General features: G+C 39.5%; 1 protein-coding gene across 1 annotated transcript; it reads left to right on the forward strand.

Annotated features, from left to right (window-relative positions):
- Positions 1 to 6,111: 6,111 nt before the first annotated feature.
- LOC308074357 (GTPase IMAP family member 9-like) lies at positions 6,112 to 13,845 on the forward strand. The gene is made up of 3 exons (XM_080413775.1): positions 6,112 to 6,198; positions 11,769 to 11,842; positions 12,122 to 13,845. The coding sequence occupies exons 2-3, from the start codon at positions 11,791 to 11,793 to the stop codon at positions 12,985 to 12,987; spliced, it is 918 nt and encodes a 305-aa protein (XP_080269901.1). The 5' UTR covers positions 6,112 to 6,198; positions 11,769 to 11,790; the 3' UTR covers positions 12,988 to 13,845.
- Positions 13,846 to 22,890: the final 9,045 nt, after the last annotated feature.

Below are 22,890 nucleotides of genomic sequence, written 5' to 3' on the forward strand. Positions count from 1 at the left end.
GCTTGTATTTATTGCTCGTCAACGTTTCGGCCTGAAACTGAACTGGCGAAACGCTGACGAGCAATAACATACCAAGCGGAGCTCTCTTTGCATATTTGAATTAGGGTAATGCACATCAAACAATAATACAAATATTATTTATGATTAATATACTGATGATTGCACTTGACTATGGAAATGGTTGAAATTTCAGTTCCTTATTTTATGTAATTGTCTCAGTTCTCTGTCTGCTGGAATGTCTAGTCAAATGACGTGTGGTTTGTCCGCAAGTGTCTTTCCAAGTTCTCTTTCTATACCATCACGTGCAGTTCACATTCGCAGGAGTAACTCTGTGGAACAGCCTTGATAGAGATCTGAAATTGTGTAGGTCATTACAAATATTCAAAAGATTACTTAAAAATAAGATGATAGATAATTATAAAAAAAACATAAAAAGCATGAGCCTTCTGTATGATTTTATTTATTATAGCATAGATACATATACTTGTACAGTACAGCAAATAATATATATATTTTTCTCTCGATTTTGACTTAAATGTTTCTTTGTTTTGTAAAAGGGTAGGCGTAATAAGCAATGCTTCAGCCTATCCTTTTTGGTCGAAATGTGGTTTGCTTTTCTTGATGAACTTGTTTGCTTTTTTTGTTTACTATTACTGTAATGTTACCACAAACTTGACTGAAATAAACTAAAAGTTTGCGGCATACAGTAGAATAATGATGAGAGAACTATATCCAGTTCCATGTATTATCTATTCAGTTCCTTTTTCTCAGTTCTCTGTCTGCTGGAAAGGTCTAGTCACATGATGGATGGTTTGTCACAATGAAAGTGTCTTTCATGTTCCCTTTCTTCACTTACTGTATAGTTGTTGCCAATTAATTTTCCATCAAATATAATGTGTATAATGTGTATACTATATATTTTGTCTCATGACGTCTGTTCCAAACTCATTCAACTGATGTCTTGTCTCATTAGTAGTGCTGTCAAACGATTAAAATATTTAATCACGAATAATCGCATGCTTTGTCATAGCTAATCGCGCGATTAATCGCAAAGAAGTTTTTCATCTGTTCACAATGTATCTTAGAGGTATATTTTTCAAGTATTTTATACCCCTATCAACATGGGAGTGGAAAATATATTTGCTATGCAAAAGTATGTTCATTTATTATTGGAAATACTTTAAAAAGCCAAAAGAAACCATCAAATGGCACTGCATTAGCATAAACATAGGCTGCAGCAGATTTTATACATTAACACTAAATAATGGACCTTATACAGGATTCTACAAAATAAAACAAACATAAATTTAGCACAGGATTGTAGCCTCCCTGTTACATTCCAATATACTAGTAGCATTTAGTTCCCTATTGAAAGTAGCTGAAGAAATAATGTAATTGTGTCTAATGACTTGTGGGTGCGGGGTAACAACAGTAAAGGTACTGGAAAGGAGCATGCTCACAGACATAGAGAACTGTGTCCTAAACTACCAATAAATATGCGATTAATCGCGATTAAAATAATTAATCGTGATTAACATAGCGGTGAGTTAATTGCGATTAATCAAGTTAACTTTGAAAGCCCTACTTATTAGATGTGGTTGAAAAATAGTAGTATCTTAATAATCAGGTAACACACGTGTACCATTGATTTGCTGCTAGGCTCAATCCTGTGTTCATTCACACTGCCCCATTTGTTAGTTTCAAGAGTTGTGGTTTCCGTTAAGGTGAACAAGTATTCCATGTTGGTGAGAAAGTCTCAGACCGTCTGAGACTTTCTCACCAAATGAACCCTGCAGTAAGTGAAGAAAGGGAACTTGGAAAGACACTTTCATTCTGACAAACCATACATCATCTGACTAGACATTTCCAGAGAACTGAGAAAAAGGAACTGAAATCTCAGCCACATGTATTTGTGGACCATACATGGAACTGTATAGAGAGAGACACAGACAGACACACGCAGACACACGCAGGCAGACACACACACACACACACACACACACACACACACACACACACACACACACACACACACACACACACACACACACACACACACACACACACACACCACCCATTAAGTCTGTCACCTATCCGGTGAACAGATATGGGAAATGTTCTTATTCACTTAGATTATATTAAAAAAAAAGATTAACAAATTAAGCCCTTTTTTAAGCCCTTAACAAAAATATTGAAATTTATATTTTTGTTTTGTTCCATTTTTGCTTTGGCAATGGAGAGAGGGAGAGGGAGAGGGAGAGAGAGACCCCCTCTTTAAACAAAGAGTGAATTTGAATGTCAAAGGAAATGGCCAGTCTCCTGCTGGGTCTTTGTCTGGCAGAGGAACGGTAAATCACTGATTTCCAAATGTATATAGACAAATTTCACTGTAAACATTTTCAACTGTAAATTTCCAATGACGTACAAAAACACCAGCAAACTGCGGGTTTACTGAGCAACTGCAATTGCCCAAAGTTGCCCATTAATGCCTCTTTTCATGCAGTGCAGGATTATCATATCTCTAGCTCAATGAGAAGAAAGGCAGCCTATGAGTCCCGAGGTCACCGGTTTGATCCCCGTCCCCGACGATGTGTGAGGTGATCGCGATTTGGCATTCTTACGCATAGTATTTCTTGACGTTAGGGGTAGGCATAGTTTTACTGAGGTTAGGGTTAGTGAGGGTTTAAAATGCTCATGTTTATTACATGGTCTTCTTTCTGTATCATCTGTGTCAGCTGCTTTTTCACCATTTCAGGTCTGTCGGTCCAATGGTTTCTCGCTTAAGCGTCTGCCTGACAACCGCAAGGCAGCCAGTGCAAGGCTCACTTCAGGACTTCATTTAAAGCACAATGCAAACAACATGACTGTATCAATGAATTCATGTGCAATTGATAAAGATGACATGCTTATTTGAGAGTATGTTTTTTCAATGTATGACATACTTAATTCTGAAAATAGCCGATCTACAATCTCAAAACTTTTCAGATAGCGACGTGTTTCTGAGCTTGTAGATCGGCTGCTTTCACTGGTTCACTTTTATCTTCAACAGACAACCTCAGCCTGTACAAAGCTATAGCACTATAGGTAGTGTCATCATGATTTGTGTGCATGGGGATCTCATCTTAAATAAACCTGCACCAACCTGCTCATCGGGAGCAATTAGGGGTTCAACTCTGAGGGAGCCCGGGATCGAACTGGAAACCTCACGGCTTCCATCCAGCCGCTGTACCGGCCACTCTACCCTTGAACCACTGCCACCCCAACATGGGTTATGGGTTGTGTAGTTGTGTATGTTAGTGAGTAATGTAATCTAACTATTATATTTATGGGTTGTGTAGTTGTGTATGGGAAAGATGCAGACATTGAAGCTGTGTGGGTCGAGATCATTTTTAAACATGCTAAACCTGTGCTAGTCGGTACCATATACAGACCTCCTAACCAGACTGATTTTTATGATAGACTAGAGGAGTGTTTAGCTAAGGTGGACCATGCGGAGACGATACTTCTTGGTGACTTTAACAGAGACATGCTCCGTAAGGAAGCGTCAGTGTATAAGTCATTCAAGGGGTTTTGTCATCGGCACTCACTCCACCAGCTGATCACTCAGCCCACAAGGCTGTGTGTTTCCACTCAAACTACCATAGATCTCATTCTAACAACGGAAAAGGACAAAATCCTCAATAGTGGTGTTTCTACCTGTGGCATATCTGATCATAACATGATCTTCTGCACCAGAAAGAAACGTAAACCTAAGACCGGTTACCACAAATCAGTCACGACTAGAGGAACAGGATTGGTCCGTCGTTCGAAACAGCACACAGGTAGACGAATCTTGGCTTGGTTTCAAAACCAAATTCATTCAAATTTTGGACAGTGTGGCTCCCATGAAAACCATCAGGGTCAAAACCCGCTCGGTTCCATGGATGAATTCGGACATCCTTACTGCCATAAAAGTCAGAAACAAAAAGTTTTCTGAGTTTCATAAAGGTAGGATCAAACTCGCCAAATGCTTTAACAAAGGTCTCAAATCCCACGTAGCTAAACTCGAAAAAGAGAAAAACATGCTAAGAAACAAGGTAAATGGCATGCTCCTGTTAGCAGAAAAAAGCTACCTCGATGACAAAATTGAGGAAAATCAAAGCAAACCACGAGAGCTTTGGAAGCTACTCAACAACCAACTAGGCTGCAGCAAGAAATTGAAAACCAGGTTTGCAAACATAAGCCTCAAGGTGAATGACACTCTCACTACAACCAAACGGGAAGTGAGTAAAATCCTCAACATATTCATTACGACCGTGGCCTCAGAACTGGTTGAAAAACTACCCCCTCACTCTGGGAGACATGGTAAAGAGTATGTTGACTAATTTTACGAAAAACTCTCTCTCGAAAGTCTCGAAAGTCATGGAAAAAATAGTCTATGAACAGGTCGATAAGTACCTTGCCGAGAACAATCTAATTTACAAATTCCAATCTGGTTTCAGAACAAACCACTCCACTGACACATGCCTTCTCTATTTGAACGACTCTATCAAACAAGATGTCGACAAGGGCAAATATTGCGCCATGGTCATGCCAGAAGGCCTTTGACACCGTTAATCACCCAATTATGATCAATAAGCTCAAAGCAATAGGTTTTGATGATACGTCGGTGAGCTGGAATGAGATCCTACCTGGAAGGGAGGGAGCAAGTGGTGGAAGTAAACGGCACCCTGTCCCCTCCCCTCCCAGTGACTTGTGGTGTTCCTCAAGGAAGTATACTAGGACCTTTACTGTTCCTGATATATGTGAATGATATGTCTTCAGCTTGCGACTGCAGACTGTTCCTGTTCGCAGATGACTCGGCTCTGCTGGTCTCGGACAGGGACAGGCTGCAGGTTGAGAAAACTCTCAGCACTGAACTCAACAAGATCTGCATCTGGCTCTCCGACAACAAACTTTCATTACACCTGGGTAAAACTGAATCCATCCTCTTTGGGTCCAGTCCTAACCTTAGCAAGGCAGAGAGTTTCACGATCAAAGTGGGTGAAGATGTTATCACAAGAAAGGAGGAAATTACCTACCTGGGTTCCATCTTGGAGGCAAACCTCTCCGGTAACAAAAACGCCGAAAGAGTGATCAAAAAGGTCAACCAAACAACTATTTGTGGAGGATTGATCGTCTAGTCAGTAAGAATACTCTGAAGATTCTTGCAGGGGCCCTCATACAAGGTCATTATGATTATGCATGCACTTCATGGTATCACAACACCTCCAAGGCCTTAAAAACAAGGCTCCAAACATCCCAAAACAAACTTGTAAGGCTACTTCTTGGCCTCAATCACAAAACCCATCTAACCCCTGCTCATTTTGCTAGGATTGGATGGCTTAGGGTTGAGGACAGAGTACAGCAACTTGCTATGGGCCTGGTCTTCAAGATACACCACAACATTGGGATCCCCCTGTATTTGTCAAAATACTTCCGAAATGTTAATGAAGTCCATGATCATAACACCAGAGGCAGCTTCACAAATCATGTTCAACCCAGATTTGGCTCAACAAAGGGAATGAACTCGTTCTCATGCTATTCATCAAAAATGTGGAATGCCCTACCAAAAGGAGTAAAGGAGTGTAAAACCCTACTCACTTTCAAAACTGCCCTAAAGATACACCTTCAGGAGGCTGCAATTCAAAAATGGCCCCTGTCCAAGTCTTAACCTACCCCGTGTCCTAACCTAACCTAGGAAGGAACAGCTCCTTCTTACCTCCGGGCTATGGTCGATGCCTACACCCCTGCCCGACCACTTCGGTCTGCCACCTCGGGGCAACTGATTGCCTCGTTTTTCAGGGATGCTGAATCCATTCCAACCATTATTTGTGTGTAAAAATGTCTCTCTGGCCATCTAATATTGGTATATTGGTTATATTGGTTATGTACAGCACAGTGTATAATAAATGGCAGGGGATTAGGGTGTTGTTGAATGTCTGTGGCAAAAATTAAATATCGATGATGATGAGCGCTGAAGCCACGCCTTCGGCCTGTAGGAGACAATAACAGATTCAGATTCTTATGACGTGTGTGTGTCCCTTGTAAAGGGAGGGAATATAAATGCATAACGACAGGTTGACACCCAGAGGCGTGTGAGTGAGCTGGTCCTTGTGTTTGTACTTCCTCTGTCTCTCCAGACCTACATCAGGATTTCAATACTGAAGCAGCAAGCAGGTAAGACGACACCGCTTGTCTTTTAGGGACATGTAGACAGGAAAGTGTAACTTTAATTGACGTTAATGCCAGCATTCATTTGTTGGTCAGCAGCTGACATTTTGTAGTATAACATTCTTTTCCCAAATGAACATTCAAATTTGTCTGTGAAATTGTTGGGGGAAAATATAATTAATTTTTTTATCATAAATAATATCTTACTAGTAATTTGACTAATTAGTCACTAAAACGTTTGCTGACTAAGTTAGACGTTTTTGCACCCACATTGTTTTTATGTATAGCCTACTGAGGAATACACATTAGTAGCCCACACCTGCCAACCCTCCTGGATCCTCAAGGAGTTTCCTTGATTTAGACTATTTCTCCTCAATTTCTGTAGGCCTACTTTTAGCTTTTTAATGGATAACCCGGGAGTCTTTGGCGAGGAGGTCGTTCGCATCGTCGGCACGGCTACGTGGGAGGTGACCCCCAGCAGGCAGAAGCGTAGCGTCTATTGGGCCATGGCTCAGGCAATAAAGCTCTGGCCCAGTCTAGCTGCTGAAAGTTCTGGGCCAGAAAAAGAAAACGCTTGCAACCAGTGTGACGTCGTCTGTTAAGGGGTCTATAAGCAGACCTGGCAACACTGCAGACAGGGAGATAGGAGAGCGTAAACTTGCATTGGGGATAATGACATGCGCACTCTTCTCTTAAAGGCAATGGCATCTGGCACGATGATTGGTTTTATTATTGTAACGCCCAAACCACACCTATCCATAATGTGACGGGTAGTGCAGGTGTTTTGCGGGTAAGGCCAGTGTCCCAAAATAGCAACTTTTGCGGGGGAACGCCGCTTGCCTTGTCCTAAATCCCAAATTAGTGGATTTAGTCAGTTCTGCCCTTTATAGAGCTGTCTGTCTTTTGTCCAGGAACAACCAGTGTTGTAGTGCTAGTTTTGGAAGTGGGGGAGTGCACCTCTGAAGCCCCCCCCCCCTCAATGAGGTGAGAATAACTTTATAAACCCCACAGGGGGGGCACATAAAATGTGAACGGGTTTGTTCACCTTCACGGCAAAGAACTAGTTCTTATGAATGAATCGATCATGACCGACCCATCACTAGTGTGGAGCAGAGAGAGAGAGAGAGAGAGAGAGAGAGAGAGAGAGAGAGAGAGAGAGAGAGAGAGAGAGAGAGAGAGAGAGAGAGAACTGAATTGTGGCCAGTGGACCGTGCTATGCTGCTGTGTGTCTGTGAGTGCGTTTAAAGGCGCAGCGCTCCAAATCTGCACTGTAAAATCCCAGTGGTGAAAAGTAACTAACTACATTTACTCAAGTACTCTACTTAAGTACAGACGCTACGCTTTTGCTACAATTATTTGAAACCTTTAGTTACTACTTACTTTGTAGATTTTGATTATTATTACAAAACATACAGTAAACACTTCAGCCCTATATCGGCCATTTGAAAATAGCCCATCTAAAAGCTCACAGCAAGGCATTGTGAGCTTGTAGATCTACTATTTTCAAAAGATTTGTATACATTTGAAAACTTGAAATGGGACATTTTGTATAATGAGTACTTTTACTTTTGGTACTTTAAAGTACATTTTGATGCAAATACTTTTTTTTGTTAAAGGTTTCTTTGATTTTTTTTCACATAAGTTCAATAAGTCAAAAGCATACAAAAACAGTGTTTGTTGTATGTTAACCCTCCCACCCCACCCCCCAAAGTTCCCGCTCCGAAAGAGCCACAACCCTGGTATCCTGTACCATTAACACAAAAAGACAATACAAACAAATGAGACAATGAAAGTTGAAAGAAAATGTAAAACAAAGATGAAAACAAGTCAAAGAAGTTAAGTATTACACAGTAGAATATATATAATTAAAAGGACATTTTTTAAATTAAAATACACTAAAAATATACAAAAACAAATACAGTGGGGTCAATTTTATGGGTCATTAATGTCAGCAGCATTCATCCTCTCTATATGTTAAAAAAAAAAGGTTGCCAGATGGTGTAAAATTTCAGAGCACACCCCCTTGTGGTGTAGCAAATTTTCTCCAAAGTCTAGTGATGCATATATATCATTAACCCATGATTTGAAAGTTGGTGGGAATTTATCTTTCCATTTAAGCAGCCAAAAGGGATGCAAAGGCTATCATATTCTTTTCTTGGCGACTAAGTTGTATATCTTCTCTTTCTTGTGGAACAACTCCAAATTATGCAAATACTTTTAAACTTTTACTCAAGTATTTTGAATTCCGGACTTTTACTTGTAACAGAGTATTTCTACATTGCAGTATTGATACTTTTACTTAAAGTAAAACATTTGAGTACTTTTTCCACCACTGAAGGCTGGTAGAGTGTGTTGTTACTGTTGTTTTATAGTTGTTTAATTAATTAATAAAAATTCAAACAGGGCAGCGCGGAGGATGTACAGTAATAGAGGTTTGGACCGCTACGCGGCCCTCACGTAGCCTGGCCCGCACATCAGAGACAGAGACAGTAGAGATGACTTGTGTGTAATATTTTTGTTTATTTGGAAGAAGAGTAAACGTTTTATTGTGAAAGGGTGAACCGGAAGTGGTATTCAGCCTCACTCCGTCTGAGGTGACAACTTAAAAGATCGGCGGTACATGTTTTTTTTTGTTCTTGTGGAACAGAGAACGTTTTATTGTGAAAGAGTTAACCGGAAGTGGTATACAGTGTCAGGTAAAATCCTACCAAATTGCTCAGGACCGGTAGCCTGGGATCAATATATTTTTCGGGTTTATGATCCGGTCGGGAGCGGAAGTAACCCTACGTCACCAGCAGAGACGCGGGAACTACTTTAGAGCAAGGGGGGTTTTTGTTTCCCTCACAACGGCGTATAGCAGCAGACAGTGCACAAGCACGCTGCATAGATACTATTTATTTACCATGCAGCACAGCACGTATACATACACACACACACACACACACACACACACACACACACACACACACACACACACACACACACACACACACACACACACACACACACACACACACACATACTACAAAGACAGAGTTCTATTTCACCAACATCAGTGTGTTGGATTTTATCGTTAGTTGTATTGGAAATTAAAGAGCCTGTGTATTATGCAAATCACAGCAGCAGCAGCTAGACGGTCAACAATGACATGCGCACATTTTACCATAAAAAGGTCCAATAAACCTCAGTTACGGGCTGCGGTGATGATGTCCCTCCCGCTGGGGCACGGTGTGCAGTGGGGACCGTGCTACTGCAAGAGGCTTGCTCATCCTGCGTGGCCGTGCTGGGGATCATTATAGAACAATCATCATCTTCTTCGTCCTCGATTTCTGCATCAAGTTGAATCCTAGATGATTTTGATTTAACTGATTTCGAACCGAAAAAAATCAACAATCAACAATCAACTTCCGTGCGTCTTCCTGAGTGACCCGGTCGCCAGGTGACCATGTGATTATGTGTTTCAACATCTATTTTATTCCCCAAAGTTGAATGAATACATTATTGTTTTAATATATATGTGTGTATATATACTTCAAAATATATATAATATATATATATTTTTAAAAAAACCTTCCTTCCTCCTTGCTGCAGCACCCTCAGCACCCCACTTCCCGCGCCCCTGGTCACCAGGCGCGTCATCCGCTTCATCAGGCGGCCGGAACCCGCAAGCCTCACCCTCCGGTAACTCCGGCCGCGATCAAGGGCATTGTAATAGGGCCTACCTAATAAAATCCTTGACGTGTCGTAGTTTAGCTTATTTTTAAAATACAAAATGAATATAAATGTGAGTGTACTTTCCGGAGAGTATTTAGCGTCTGTCTACCTTTGTTATCCCACGGAGAAATTCTATTCCATTTAAATAGGGAACCCGCAACTTCCAGAAAGAGAATTGCTTCTTTTTTTTTCAATAGGCGTGGCCTAGACCGGATCACACAGGCCTTTAATAACGAATAATAGGCTTTCCTCCGAGGTGGAAAGACTGGTGATGCGAGGTTACAGGGCCGGCACTGAGTATAGTATAGTATGGCTGTGGTGGGATTCTATCCTTGGCAGAGCCAGAAGGGAAGGCCGGTAAGGGGTGTGAAGTCAATCTTTAGCAGACATTTAGCAAAAAAGTTTTTTGTTTGTACAGCATGACTTTTTAATGTTTTTTTTTAAACAAAGTCCCAACACTCCAATATGGCGGAGGCAGAGCTCTACTACTGGGCATCGGTTGTTGTAATGGGACGGCCAATTGAGTGTCGTCTCTTGTTCTAGAATCTCTTTGCCCGAACGTCAGCACGTCTCAGTCTGTTGTTTCTGTTCATAGTGATCATCAGTGCAGATATTCTGGCAGTCTCGCTGATCCCCAAAACATATGCTTACAGGTGGGATGTTGTAAAGACCAGTAACATAAGATTGCTGTATTAACAACATCATTAGTGTGCATCTTTTTGACACACGTCGACATCATACTACATCTCTATGCCATTGGTTCTCAAAGTGGGGTCCGGGGGGGTTTCCAGGGGGTCCCCAGCAAAATGTGTTAATATATAGCATCACAATAATTTTAACCACTTTAACCTTTTTTTTTTTAGCAGATATGCAAGCTCATAGCGCGGCACCAAGTGCCGCGTTTTGAAAAAATGTGAAAATTTGTGCAAAACTTTGAATATATACATTTTTAAAGCGAACATTTGAAACACAAATCTTTGCTTCTGGGGGTCCCTGGAACGAAATATTTTCCAGGGGGTCCACGGCCAAATGCATATCATTTTGGGGGTCCTTGACATGAAAAAGTTTGAGAACCACTGCTCTATGCAACACATGTGCATGTGCGGATGCACATCTAGCACCTCATGTGTCTACCCTTCAGGGTTTTCACAGGCTGTTCATTTGTGGGGCTTAATTCAGTTCAACGTCACAAAGTTTACTTGCAGTTCTACACAAGTATAGATACTTGTGTATAACTTGTGATCATTGTGAACAATCTTACTGTCGATGGGCAAAATCTCTGTCTGTCCGTCTGTGCGTGAATGTGTGCGTGAATGTGTGCGTCTGTAGTTCATCTATGTGTGCGTCTGTAGTTCAGCTATGGCCATAGCTGAGTGGTTAGTGAGCCTTAGGGAGCCAGAGGCCCTGGTTGCCCCAGGTACGATTGCAGGCCACGCCAGCATATGTGTCGATGAAATGAAATTTGTCCCTGAGCAAGACTCTTAACCCCTAATTGCTCACAGGCCCTCATTGGAAACAAGCCCGCAAGGACTTTCATGAACGTCCTGTTAAAAGGAATTATCCTTATCCTATTACTAATTAATAACTTGCATTGTTCTTGAGTAGGCTAGATCCTTGTATTCAGTGATAATACTAGACCGGCCTACTTGGGAACGGTGCAACTTGAGGATGTATGCCCCACTCTTATGCAATACCTGTTGTATTCAACCCTTTGTAAGAGTACCCACTGTACCCGTCTGTCTGTCTGTCTGTCTGTCTGTCTGTCTCTGTGTGTCCCTTGTATGCCCATATATGAAGACTTCTCTGTCTGTCTGTCTGTCTGTCTGTCTGTCTGTCTGTCTCTCTCTCTCTCTCCCACACAGTAATCAAAACCTCAAGACAGACATGTCTACACATCACCGGTATGGAAGAATCAATGATGGAGAGGAAGTGGAACGTATGTATCTTATAGCTGAGACAAAGCAGAATTGTTAATAAATTATTTACCGTGTGTAAGCAAGCAAGGAAAAATATCTAGTGAAATCTAATTAATACTACTGTACTGTAGTTGTTATAGTCAATACAACTTTTCTTTCTTTCTTTCTTTCTTTCTTTCTTAATTTCTTCTTCTTTATTATTATTATTATGAATATCATCATCATCATCATCATCGTTGTTGTTGTTTTTTTTTACTCAAATGTTTAGCATCCATAATGATTTAATTATAATCCACCAGCTCTCATATTTGATGATAAAGAAGTTCGGATCGTGATGGTCGGGAAGACTGGATCTGGAAAGAGCGCCACTGGAAACACCATCCTGGGTTCTGAAGCTTTTGAATCCAAGTTTAAAGCGACATCTGTGACACAGGACTGTAAGGTTGAAAGTCAGGAAAGAGGTGATAAAAAGGTCTCTGTTGTTGACACACCAGGGTTATTTGAAGCCAATTCAACCGAAAATCAAAACCATGAAAACCTCAAATCATGTATTGAGTTGGCTGCTCCTGGTCCCCATGTGTTCCTGGTTGCGATGGAATTGGGAAGATTCACAGAAGAGGACCAGAACACTGTGAACATGATTCAGGGTGCATTTGGCCAAGAGTCAAATACATACACCATGATTCTGTTCACTCATGGTGACAAGCTTAGAGATACAACAGTTGAAGAGTTTCTTAAAGATAGTCCAGAATTAAAAGAATTAGTTGACAAATGTGGAGGTGGCTGTCATGTCTTCAACAACGAAGAAACCACGGATCGCACTCAGGTCACTGAGCTGCTGGAGAAAATCAACAAAATGGTGTCAGCGAACGGAGGAAGCCACTACACCAATGAAATGTTCCAAAAAGCACAGAAACAAAAGGCAAGACAGGATCGTTTAGATAGGTTAGGTAGTATAATACTGCCTGCAAGTGTTTCAGTTGGAACTGGCATTGGAGCCGCTGTTGGATATGGGATTGATGTAGGGGCTACGGTAGGAACAGTATTTGCAGGCCCAATTGGTGTTGCAGTAGGGACCGCTGTAGGGACCATTGGAGGGTTGGCAGTTGTAGCAGGATTGCACATTCATAATAAAATTAAGCAGAATAAAGCAAAGGAAAAATAACAACTAGAACCCACATCACAATAAACAGCGATTGGGAAAATGAATTATGATAATTACTTAATTATGATAATTATGTCACTTTATTGATATTTGTTGTCGTATACCGTATCTCTCCACACTTTCTGTTCAACATTTTGATTGATTGAAATTGAGCATAATGTTCAAAAGAATAAAAACACAACAAAGACTTGTTTCCCGTTGTGGTCCTAATATAGAAGGGAAGGGGTTGCAGGGGGCTATAACACAAATTAAGACTGAGATGAAACAATAAAAGACACATTAAGATAAGAATATTAGAAACAAAAAACAAATGCATACATTATACAGGCAGGCAGGCAGACAGACAGGCATAATTCACTTCTATGTTTGATATCTGCTGCTATTTGTATCTGCTGCAAATGTTTCTCTACTTGCACAAGAAGCATTTCTACTCATTGTATTTCTATTTTGATCATTCACCTTATGAATATTTGACATTGTATTCAACATATCACCGCTGTCAGGTGGAAACCTTTATGTATTACATACTGTACAATAGCTACTTTGCAGAAAATGCAAAAAAAAAGTTTTCCAATGGATGCATCAATCTGTTATTAATTAGTTAATCAGTTAATAAGTGCTTGTTCATACTTTTCATTGGTTTGATTTATGATTAACCATTTAAACTTTAATCAATCATAAGAGTTGTAATCAATCAAAACTATTAGTTAAACATCTTTAATTACTTTTTTCTTTTCAAAGTTTTGCCAAACATTGATTTAAGTTCTATATTTTTCATGTAAACCTATTGTCAACTTTATTAATTCAATTTATAGTAGACTATAGGTTCTCATTTATATTGCTTTTGCGCATATAAAAATAAACCTTCCATATGGAAAACAAAATGTTGTGGAAATGTTTTAATGGCTCACACACTGAACAGTTGTTCATTGTAAATAGTCTATCTGAGCAATTAATGATGATTAATTGATCATAGATTTCAACAAAAAATTCTTTGCAAATGCACCGCATACATCCTATATTTGTTTAGATATCTGTTCCAGACATTTTGTGACTTTTCTTTTCTCTCCCAGTCCTGTCTGGTATTTACTATTCACGTGACAAAAACACTTGACCAGTGGTGTAAAGTAACTAGTATGGGTACTCAAGTACTGTAGCAATTTTGTACATTTTTGAGGCATTTTTTACTTTACTTGAGTATTTCCAATTTTCAATACTTTTACTTCTACTCCATTACATTTTAGATCCAAATATTGTACTCCACTACATTTATTTGTAAACTTTAATTACTAGTTACTTTGTAGATTTAGATTCTTATTACAAAACATACGTTAACCACTTCAGCCCTATATACATTTTTGTTACTGTTTCCGTCAAATAAACTTGTGTATTTCTAAATATTTTTAAAATAATGTCATTCACATGTACAGTGCTGTTTTAAATGTGAGCTTCTAGATCAGCTATTTTGAAAATGATTTTTTAAATACATTTTGAACTTGTGAAATGGGATATTCTGCACAATGAGTACTTTTTGCTTTTGGTACTTCAAGTATATTTTGATGCTGATACTTTTGTACTTTTACTCAAGTGAATTTTGAATAACAGACTTTTACTTGTAAGGGCGCGCTCCCACCAAGAGTTGGCTGGCTGCTGTTTGGCAGAATCTGCCAATGCATTGTCAATGCAAATGCGTGGATTCTTGGAAAAAATCCGCAAGACCAGGAATCCACGCATTTGCATTGTTGGCAGATTCTGCAATCAGCGGCCAGCCAACTCTTGGTGGGGGCGCGCCCTAACAGAGTATTTTTTACAATGTTGTTTTGATACTTTTACTTAAAGGTATAGTAGGCAACATTAAGCCTATATTTGAAAAATACCTCTATATATATATTTTGCATTTTTTCCCCTCTATCAGCCACTATATAATGATGCTGGGGTGTTTTCCTGCATTGAAAAACACTCCTCTTTCTGAAATCCGTATTTTCCCTACTATTTAGGTTACACATCCGGGTATCCGGTGCGTAAATTCACGCACGCATGTGCGCATCCGTGCGCGTCCGTGCCTGTGTGAACTTTTTACTTTCGGTTTTAAAATGCTCTCAAACTTCGTTTTTTTAGGCACATAATTTACTTTTCAAAAAGCGTTTGGATAGAATTTAGTTGTTTAACTTCATATATGTGGTCAATTTGTCATGAAAGAGCCTATTTAAAAATAAAAATTCGGAGAACCGGCAGGGGTGGGCAGTTCCTTGAATTGTATCCGTATAAAGCACCCTATATTCGGCATGGACGGTTTAGAAGCCTCCTTAACTCTATGGAAGTCCTCCCTGCGACACCCCCTGGTGGTCGGGGAAACGAACTGCAGGAGTTTTTTTCATTGTTTATCTCAGAATCGCCTACAATCCCTTTAAGTAACAAATGTGAGTACTTTATCCACCACAGCGCTTGACACACAACAACACGCCGAAACTAGATCTCTACTGCCCTCTTGTGGTTTCCCAGTGTTATAGGTTTGTTTAGAAAGATGACCTGGTTTTGATGTGAGCCAAACATATAGCTGACTCCTCACATGTTTACAGACAAATGGTCAATGGTAAAGAAACTGCTTTAGTTGAATATCAATTTAAAACAGCACTGTACATGTGAATGACATTATTTTAAAAATATTTAGAAATACACAAGTTTATTTGACGGAAACAGTAACAAAAAACAACAACGGTATCTAGGATGGCATCTAGGACACTGCTATTCTACACATTTGCAAACATCAAAATGTACTTTAAGTACCAAAAGTAGAAAGCACTCAATATGCAGAATGTCCCATTTCACATGTTTTCAAATGTATAAAAATCGTTTGAAAATAGCAGATCTACATGCGATGCATTGTGGGCTCAAGTGGTTAATGTGTGTTTATGAAGCTTGTAAAAAAAAAAATAGCAACTAAAATAACTTAAATTTGAAATCGTGACAGCCCTACAGATAGATCATAGTTCAGTTGTCGTAGGAGTACAATGCATCTATGAAGATAAGTACCAAAAAACACACACCTGCTGTTGGTTATTTTCACCAAATGTGCAATCTTGAACAGCAGAGCAGCAACATGGGAGCAAGACTCTCCTAATCCAGCCATGCAGTCGCAGTGTGCAGCACCAATTCGGCCACTTCCGATGGTGATGCTGACCCATGGCATGAGCTTATCTTTTTGCCTAGAGAGATCCTTTTGAGAGTGCAAAACCTACAAAAAAAACAGCATTGAATTAAGCGTCACTCAAAAAAAAATCGCCAAAACACAAGACTCAAAATAGCCAACCCATGGCTCACTAGCCTACTACAAAAACAACAGTACAGTATGTTTGGCTGGACCGTTGTGTTTTGTCTGTAATGCACACTTAGTGATAGTACGTAAAACAAATATTTTTTTTAAACACATGTTTAAGTGACTGGCATTAGCAAAAACGTTTTTGACGTTTGACCCACCTCTGTTCGGACGACGATGTACTCAGTGTTGACTATGTACATTTGGAGATGACCAACCCAGCCCACTGTAAAACGATTATGACATTCCATCGATCTGCGGTTGTTAAAGTCTTCAAGGGTGCAAAAGCTCATTCCACAAACAAGATATTGATAAATGCTGACTTCTGTCAGTGGTGGTAGTTGATCATAATCCTCCATCACCGTTTGTGTGTCCCACTCTGTGTGTTCATATGGATCGAATCCACCCAGTTCGGTCGTTTTTTCCAGGTAGAGTGCCTTTGCGTCCACGTTCAGCTTCTCTCTGTATGGTATGTCTCTGTCACGCGGTCCATCTTCTGTCCTCCTTAATGTGTTGTAGACTTCACACAGACTGTGCTGCGTTCAGGAGACGTTGTGAGTAGCTGTCAATGTTGTTGTTGATACGGCCAGCTGTTGATACGACCCTAGCTAAGATGGCCGCCGAAATACGTCACTGGTAGCTAGGCTCCTTCTCGACTCCTCCCTATGCCCGGAGTCTATACTTTATGCAGCGCAACCAAGTATAAATGAAGTCTAAGGATAGATGGTGTTAATGTCTGTTCCTCCATGCACGTGCACACATAGACATGAAAGGGGGCTTGAGCCCCTGCCCTTTTACCCGTCGCTAAAAAAGTGCCCTCTCCAGACTGGAAAAAAAATAAAGGAAGAAAAGTTCAACTGCCCCAAACGGGCTAACGGTAAGGCTGACGGAAATGCCAGTGGATGTGTTGGATGCAGCTCAAAGTGAACTTTTCTCAGGTATCTAGTTTGTCGCCGTACAACCTTATAGCCCGTGTTATTAAAGAAAAACGGGCGACAATGGCCAAAAATCGGCGATCGAAAATCGGCGAAAGTGGCCGTTTTCAATATGTTTTGGCCATTATCTCTGGAACGGAATGTCCAATCTGCTCAACCTTTTCGGGTTTTTGGGCCTAAAAGTATGATAATTGTCCGTGAAACAAAATCCAAAAAGTGCCCTTTTGAAATTCCAGCCCCTGCCTCTCCAAATCCTTCTGCACGTCCCTAGGCCTCAGCGGGTACACCCCCGCATTCCTAAACCCCCCCACTCCTACACACCCCCATTCCGAACCCCCCCCCCCCCCCACTCCTACACCCCCCCATTCCGAATTTTATTTTCGGAATGGGGGGGTGTAGGAGTGGGGGGGTTTTGAAAACTTGGAATAAACCCTGCCATTCCGAAAAATAGATATAAATCCTATCTTTTTTTTTTTTTTTTTTTTTTTGCGGGGGGGTATATATGGGGCACCCCCCCGCAAAAAAAAAAATTTTTTTTTTTATTTTTGTCTGTCTGTCTTTTTATTTTTTTTTATTAAAAAATAATTTGTGGACTGAAGTTGGTTTGCTTCCACAATCCATAATGATGCATTTTCGAACTAAATTAATTAGGCTATCTGCACTTCCACAACGTGTACTGTACATATACTGTATACAGCCCACTGTAGGCTGACATTTTTGGGGGTTTTAGCTATGGACCCCAAAGCTCCAAGCTCCACCTTAGCGCCGCTAATGGAGCGGTTTCAGAAAAGAAAAATGAAAAAAATTAAACCGAAAAAAAAGGCGTGTCTGTCTGTCTGTCTGTCTGTCTATCTATAAATCTATCTATCTATGTATCTATCTATCTATCTATCTATCTATCTATCTATCTATCTATCTATCTATCTATCTATCTATCTATCTATCTATCTATCTATCTATCTATCTATCTATCAAACTATCTATCTCCAGCAATGTACCGCTCAGCAACATGTTGTTCAACAAATAGCAGATCTACAAGCTCACAACAACTGTTATTGTGAGCTTGTAGATCTGCTATTTTCAAATAGCGTATGTATAAAATATGTCTGAATTGGTTAGTGATTCATAATATAATAATTTATATCTGCGAAGTGTAGGATTATTATAATTATTATATTACAACTAAAGTAAGCGCATCGGTTAGTGTGATTGAGTGCGCTTCCATGCAAGGCCTGGGTCTGTCTGTCTGTCTGTCTGTCTGTCTGTCTGTCTGTCTGTCTGTCTGTCTGTCTGTCTGTCGGACGGGAAGATACGTAATTCTCATCTCTGCTGATGTATTAATTGGATTCAGCATATGTGGGCACTAGGGACATCTTGGCACCAGGGAGAGTGGGCACTATGTGCATTGCCTGTGAGATTGTATTCTTTATTAACATTGATTATTAACACCATTTTTCCCGGTGCCCAGTCTTCATGGTTCCCAGATTTACCTACCGCCCACTCTTATCCACCCTAAGTGCCCACTCTTCCAAGTGTCCACATGTCCCTAATGCCCACTCGTCCAAGGTGCCCAGTTAGCCCTAGTGCCCAGAATGTTTTGGTGTCCCCCTATTCTGGCTGTTACCGTTACTACATAAATACACACTGCAGTTATTTCCACACAGCCTACAATCTATCTATCTATCTATCTATCTATCTATCTATCTATCTATCTATCTATCTATCTATCTATCTATCTATCTATCTATCTATCTATCTATCTATCTATCTATCTATCTATCTATCAAACTATTTATCAACAGTTTAGCTGTTCATTCTTGCGCGATCTTCAAACGGAGGTATCCAGAGGTTCATTCATTTCATTGGTCAAATGCAACAGCTTCACAAATCTCGCGGCTCTCTCTCTCTCTCTCTCTCTCTCTCTCTCTCTCTCTCTCTCTCTCTCTCTCTCTCTCTCTCTCTCTCTCTCACTCTCTCTCTGCGTCAAATAAATCAAATAAATAATTGTATTGTGTGAGCTTGTAGATCTGCTATTCAAAGGATTTTTATACATTTGAAAACTTGTGAAATGGGACCTTCTGCATAACGAGTACTTTTACTTTTGGTATTTTAAGAACATTTTTATACCAATACTTGGGCTTTGTAGGATACTTTTACTCAAATTTGAATTCTTGACTTTTACATGTTACAGAGTAGGCCTATTTCTACATTGCAGTATTGGTACTTTTACTTTAGTAAAACATTTGAGTAATTTTTCCACCACTGATGCGTATACTATTCATGTGAGATGTGACAAGTGGGTTAATTAGCGAGAAAACATCTGAGAAACCTGAGCATGTGAGCGTCTCTGAGTAGGCCTACGTGATTACTGACCCGTCAATCAACGTGTGCGCAAAAGTGAGCTGTGACAGAACATCAACAGTAATGTAATAATAATAATAATAATAATCATAATCATAATAATAATCACAATCATAATCATAATCATAATCATAATAATAATAATAATAATAATAATCATAATCATAATCATAATCATCATAATCATCATAATAGCGTAATAGTAGTAGTAATAATAATAATAATAATAATAATAATAATAATAATAATAGCATAATAATAATAATAACAATAGCGTAATATTAGTTGTAGTAATAATAATAATATGGGTAATAATAATAATAATAAGGGTAATAATAATAAGGGTGATAATAATAATATTAGTTTTATTATTCTGAATACAACATTAATGGACTGAACCAGTCTGTCTGTCTGTCTGTGTGTCTGTCTGATATAAATTATTATATTATGAACCATACACTAACCACTTCAGACCTATTTTATGCATACGCTATTTGAAAATAGTAGATCTACAAGCTCACAATAACCGAGCTTGTAGACAGATCGATCTACAAGATACATACATAGATACATACATTGATAGATAGACAGACAGACAGACAGACAGACAGACAGACAGACAGACAGACAGACAGACAGACAGACAGACAGACCCAGGCCGTGGAAGCGCACTCAATCACACTCCCGATGCGCTTACTTTAATTGTAATATGATAATAATAATTATAATAATCCTACACATCGCAGATATATATGAATCACTAACCAATTCAGACATATTTTATACAAACGCATACATTATTTGAAAATAGCAGATCTACAAGCTCACAATAACAGTTGTTGTGAGCTTGTAGATCTGCTATTTGCTATTATGTTGCTGAGCGGTACATTGCTGGAGATAGATAGTTTGATAGAAAGATAGATAGATATCTAGATAGATTTAGAACAGCCGCGCCAGAAGACTGCAGATATGGTCGATGGATCGGAAATTGACGTTGGTGCCATGAAGGATCGACTACGTCGGCGGGTCGGTATGGGGAAGAAAATTAATTCATGACTGATAGATAGAGTGGCGGCCTTTCCTATGTTTCACCCGTTTCAATTGAAACGGTGAAAAACAATTTTTTTGAATAAAAAAAAATATATATTATTATTATTTGTTTTTTTTTAAAATATTTTTTGACTTGCATCCCAGTCCGGGGCCCGCCTCTGGCTGGCCGACGTCCAAGAATTTCATGCAATAAGAGGATGTAGATCTGATTGAATCAGGGCTCAGCTCAAGTGAATCATGTGAGTGAGTTGTTTTAGCTGTCTGTCCATGGTGGAAGTGCAGATAGCCTAATTAATTTAGTTCGAAAATGCATCATTATGGATTGTGGAAGCAAACCAACTTCAGTCCACAAATTGTTTTTGAATAATTTTTTTTTTTTTTTTTTTTTTCAGTCCACAAATTATTAAAAAAAAAAAAAATGTTTTAAACTTTTTATTTATTTATTTTTGCAGGGGGGGGGGGGGGTGCCCCATATGCACCCCCCCCCAAAAAAAAAAAAAAAAGTTAGATAGATAAGGTGTATATCTCTGCATCATTATGGATTGTGGAAGCAAACCAACTTCAGTCCACAAATTATTTTTTAATAATAATAAAAATTAAAAAAAAATTAAAAAAAACCTTTTTTTAAACTTTTTTTTTTTTTTTTCTTCTTTGCAGGGGGGGGGGGGTGCCCCATATGCACCCCCCCACAAAAAAAAAAAAAAAAAAGATAGGATTTATATCTATTTTTCGGAATGGCAGGGTTTATTCCAAGTTTTCAAAACCCCCCCACTCCTACACCCCCCCATTCCGAAAAAAAAATTCGGAGTGGAGGGGTGTAGGAGTGGGGGGGTTTAGGAATGGAGGGGTGCACCCCTATGCAGCATCTAGCTTCATGAGGGGTCCTTCTCTCTTTATATAATGTCCTATCATGCGTCTGAAACCACATTCTAAAGTACTACATAGCCTACTAATAACTACACAGTATCCTATTTTCAGCCCTACTATTTAGTATCTGCTAACCAGTAGGATTTCCCTTCGAACATTCTAAAAAGTAGTTTGGCATACTAAATTGTATGCGATTTCAGACAGGGCTGTGTGTCCGAAATCCCATACTTAACGTACGTGGCCAGTATCATGGTCAGTATCATGTCAGTATCATGTCAGTTGCGTTCCAGTTCAAACATGCTGTAATAGTGTCCGCCTGGCAGCTGAGAGTGGAGACCTGTGCTTTGAGGAGCACACTTTTCTAGTTTTGCATTATGAAACCACTTCCTCAGTTAACAAACCCAGCAACCATTTGGGGATCTTCAAACAAGCTTTTATTGCAAATGGATTCATGACAAATATACATATAGACAAGATACGTTGAAATTCAAAAGTTTCATGTATGCTGGCATTCAAAAGTTCCAGGTTTATACTGGTTAACTTGTCACAGCTTTGCATTGCTGTCCCTGTTCACACAGGGAAACCAGTGTTCCACACCACAGGCGCTTTAAACTGGGCAGTATTAGTGTCCGTGTATAAGATAAGAAGTAATGATTGATAAAGAACAGAATCAAATAAAACATATGTTTAAACTGAAAGCTTAAGACAAACACTCAAAAACACACAGTCACAAAGAAAAAGAGACAAGAACATAGGAATGAAAGTACTAGTGATGTACTGTGGGCCGCCATCAAAATCGTTCACGGAGCAACCACGTGACAACATCAGCATTTGTCTTAAGGGGCATAAATAGATCACTGGTTTAAAAACATATTTGTGTCACGGACCCCCAGTTTGACTTTCATTAGTCTTTTGTACCCATAGGAATTTTTATTTTGTCCTATAGGAATAAATAATAGTTTTTGCCTAAATGTCACAACCTATAGATTCATAGTGGTGGCATTAATATTGTATGTAATATGTGCTGTTGGAATAATTACTCACACAGCACATCATTTGTATTGTAATGATTCAAGTTAATGGAATTGTAGTGAAATCAACACCTCAAATCAAGGACCCCTGGTGGTGGCCTAGATGGCAGGTGCTACTGTAATGATCGAGGTTTTCCAGACTGCGGTATGAAACAAAATTCTTCCAATTTAACTTCCACACAGTAAAAATTCCAGAGTGTCCCTTTAACCCTGTCAGAGTTAAATGAACACTCAGGGTTTTACTGTGCCGGGTGTAACAGAAGATCAACAGTACAATACCGCTTTGTGTACAAATATTTACATACATTAACCACTAAAGCCCTCCTTAGTGAAAATAACCGAC

This window comes from Gymnoscopelus braueri (assembly GCF_963280865.1).
Source record: "Gymnoscopelus braueri genome assembly, chromosome: 2".
Taxonomy (NCBI): domain Eukaryota; kingdom Metazoa; phylum Chordata; class Actinopteri; order Myctophiformes; family Myctophidae; genus Gymnoscopelus; species Gymnoscopelus braueri.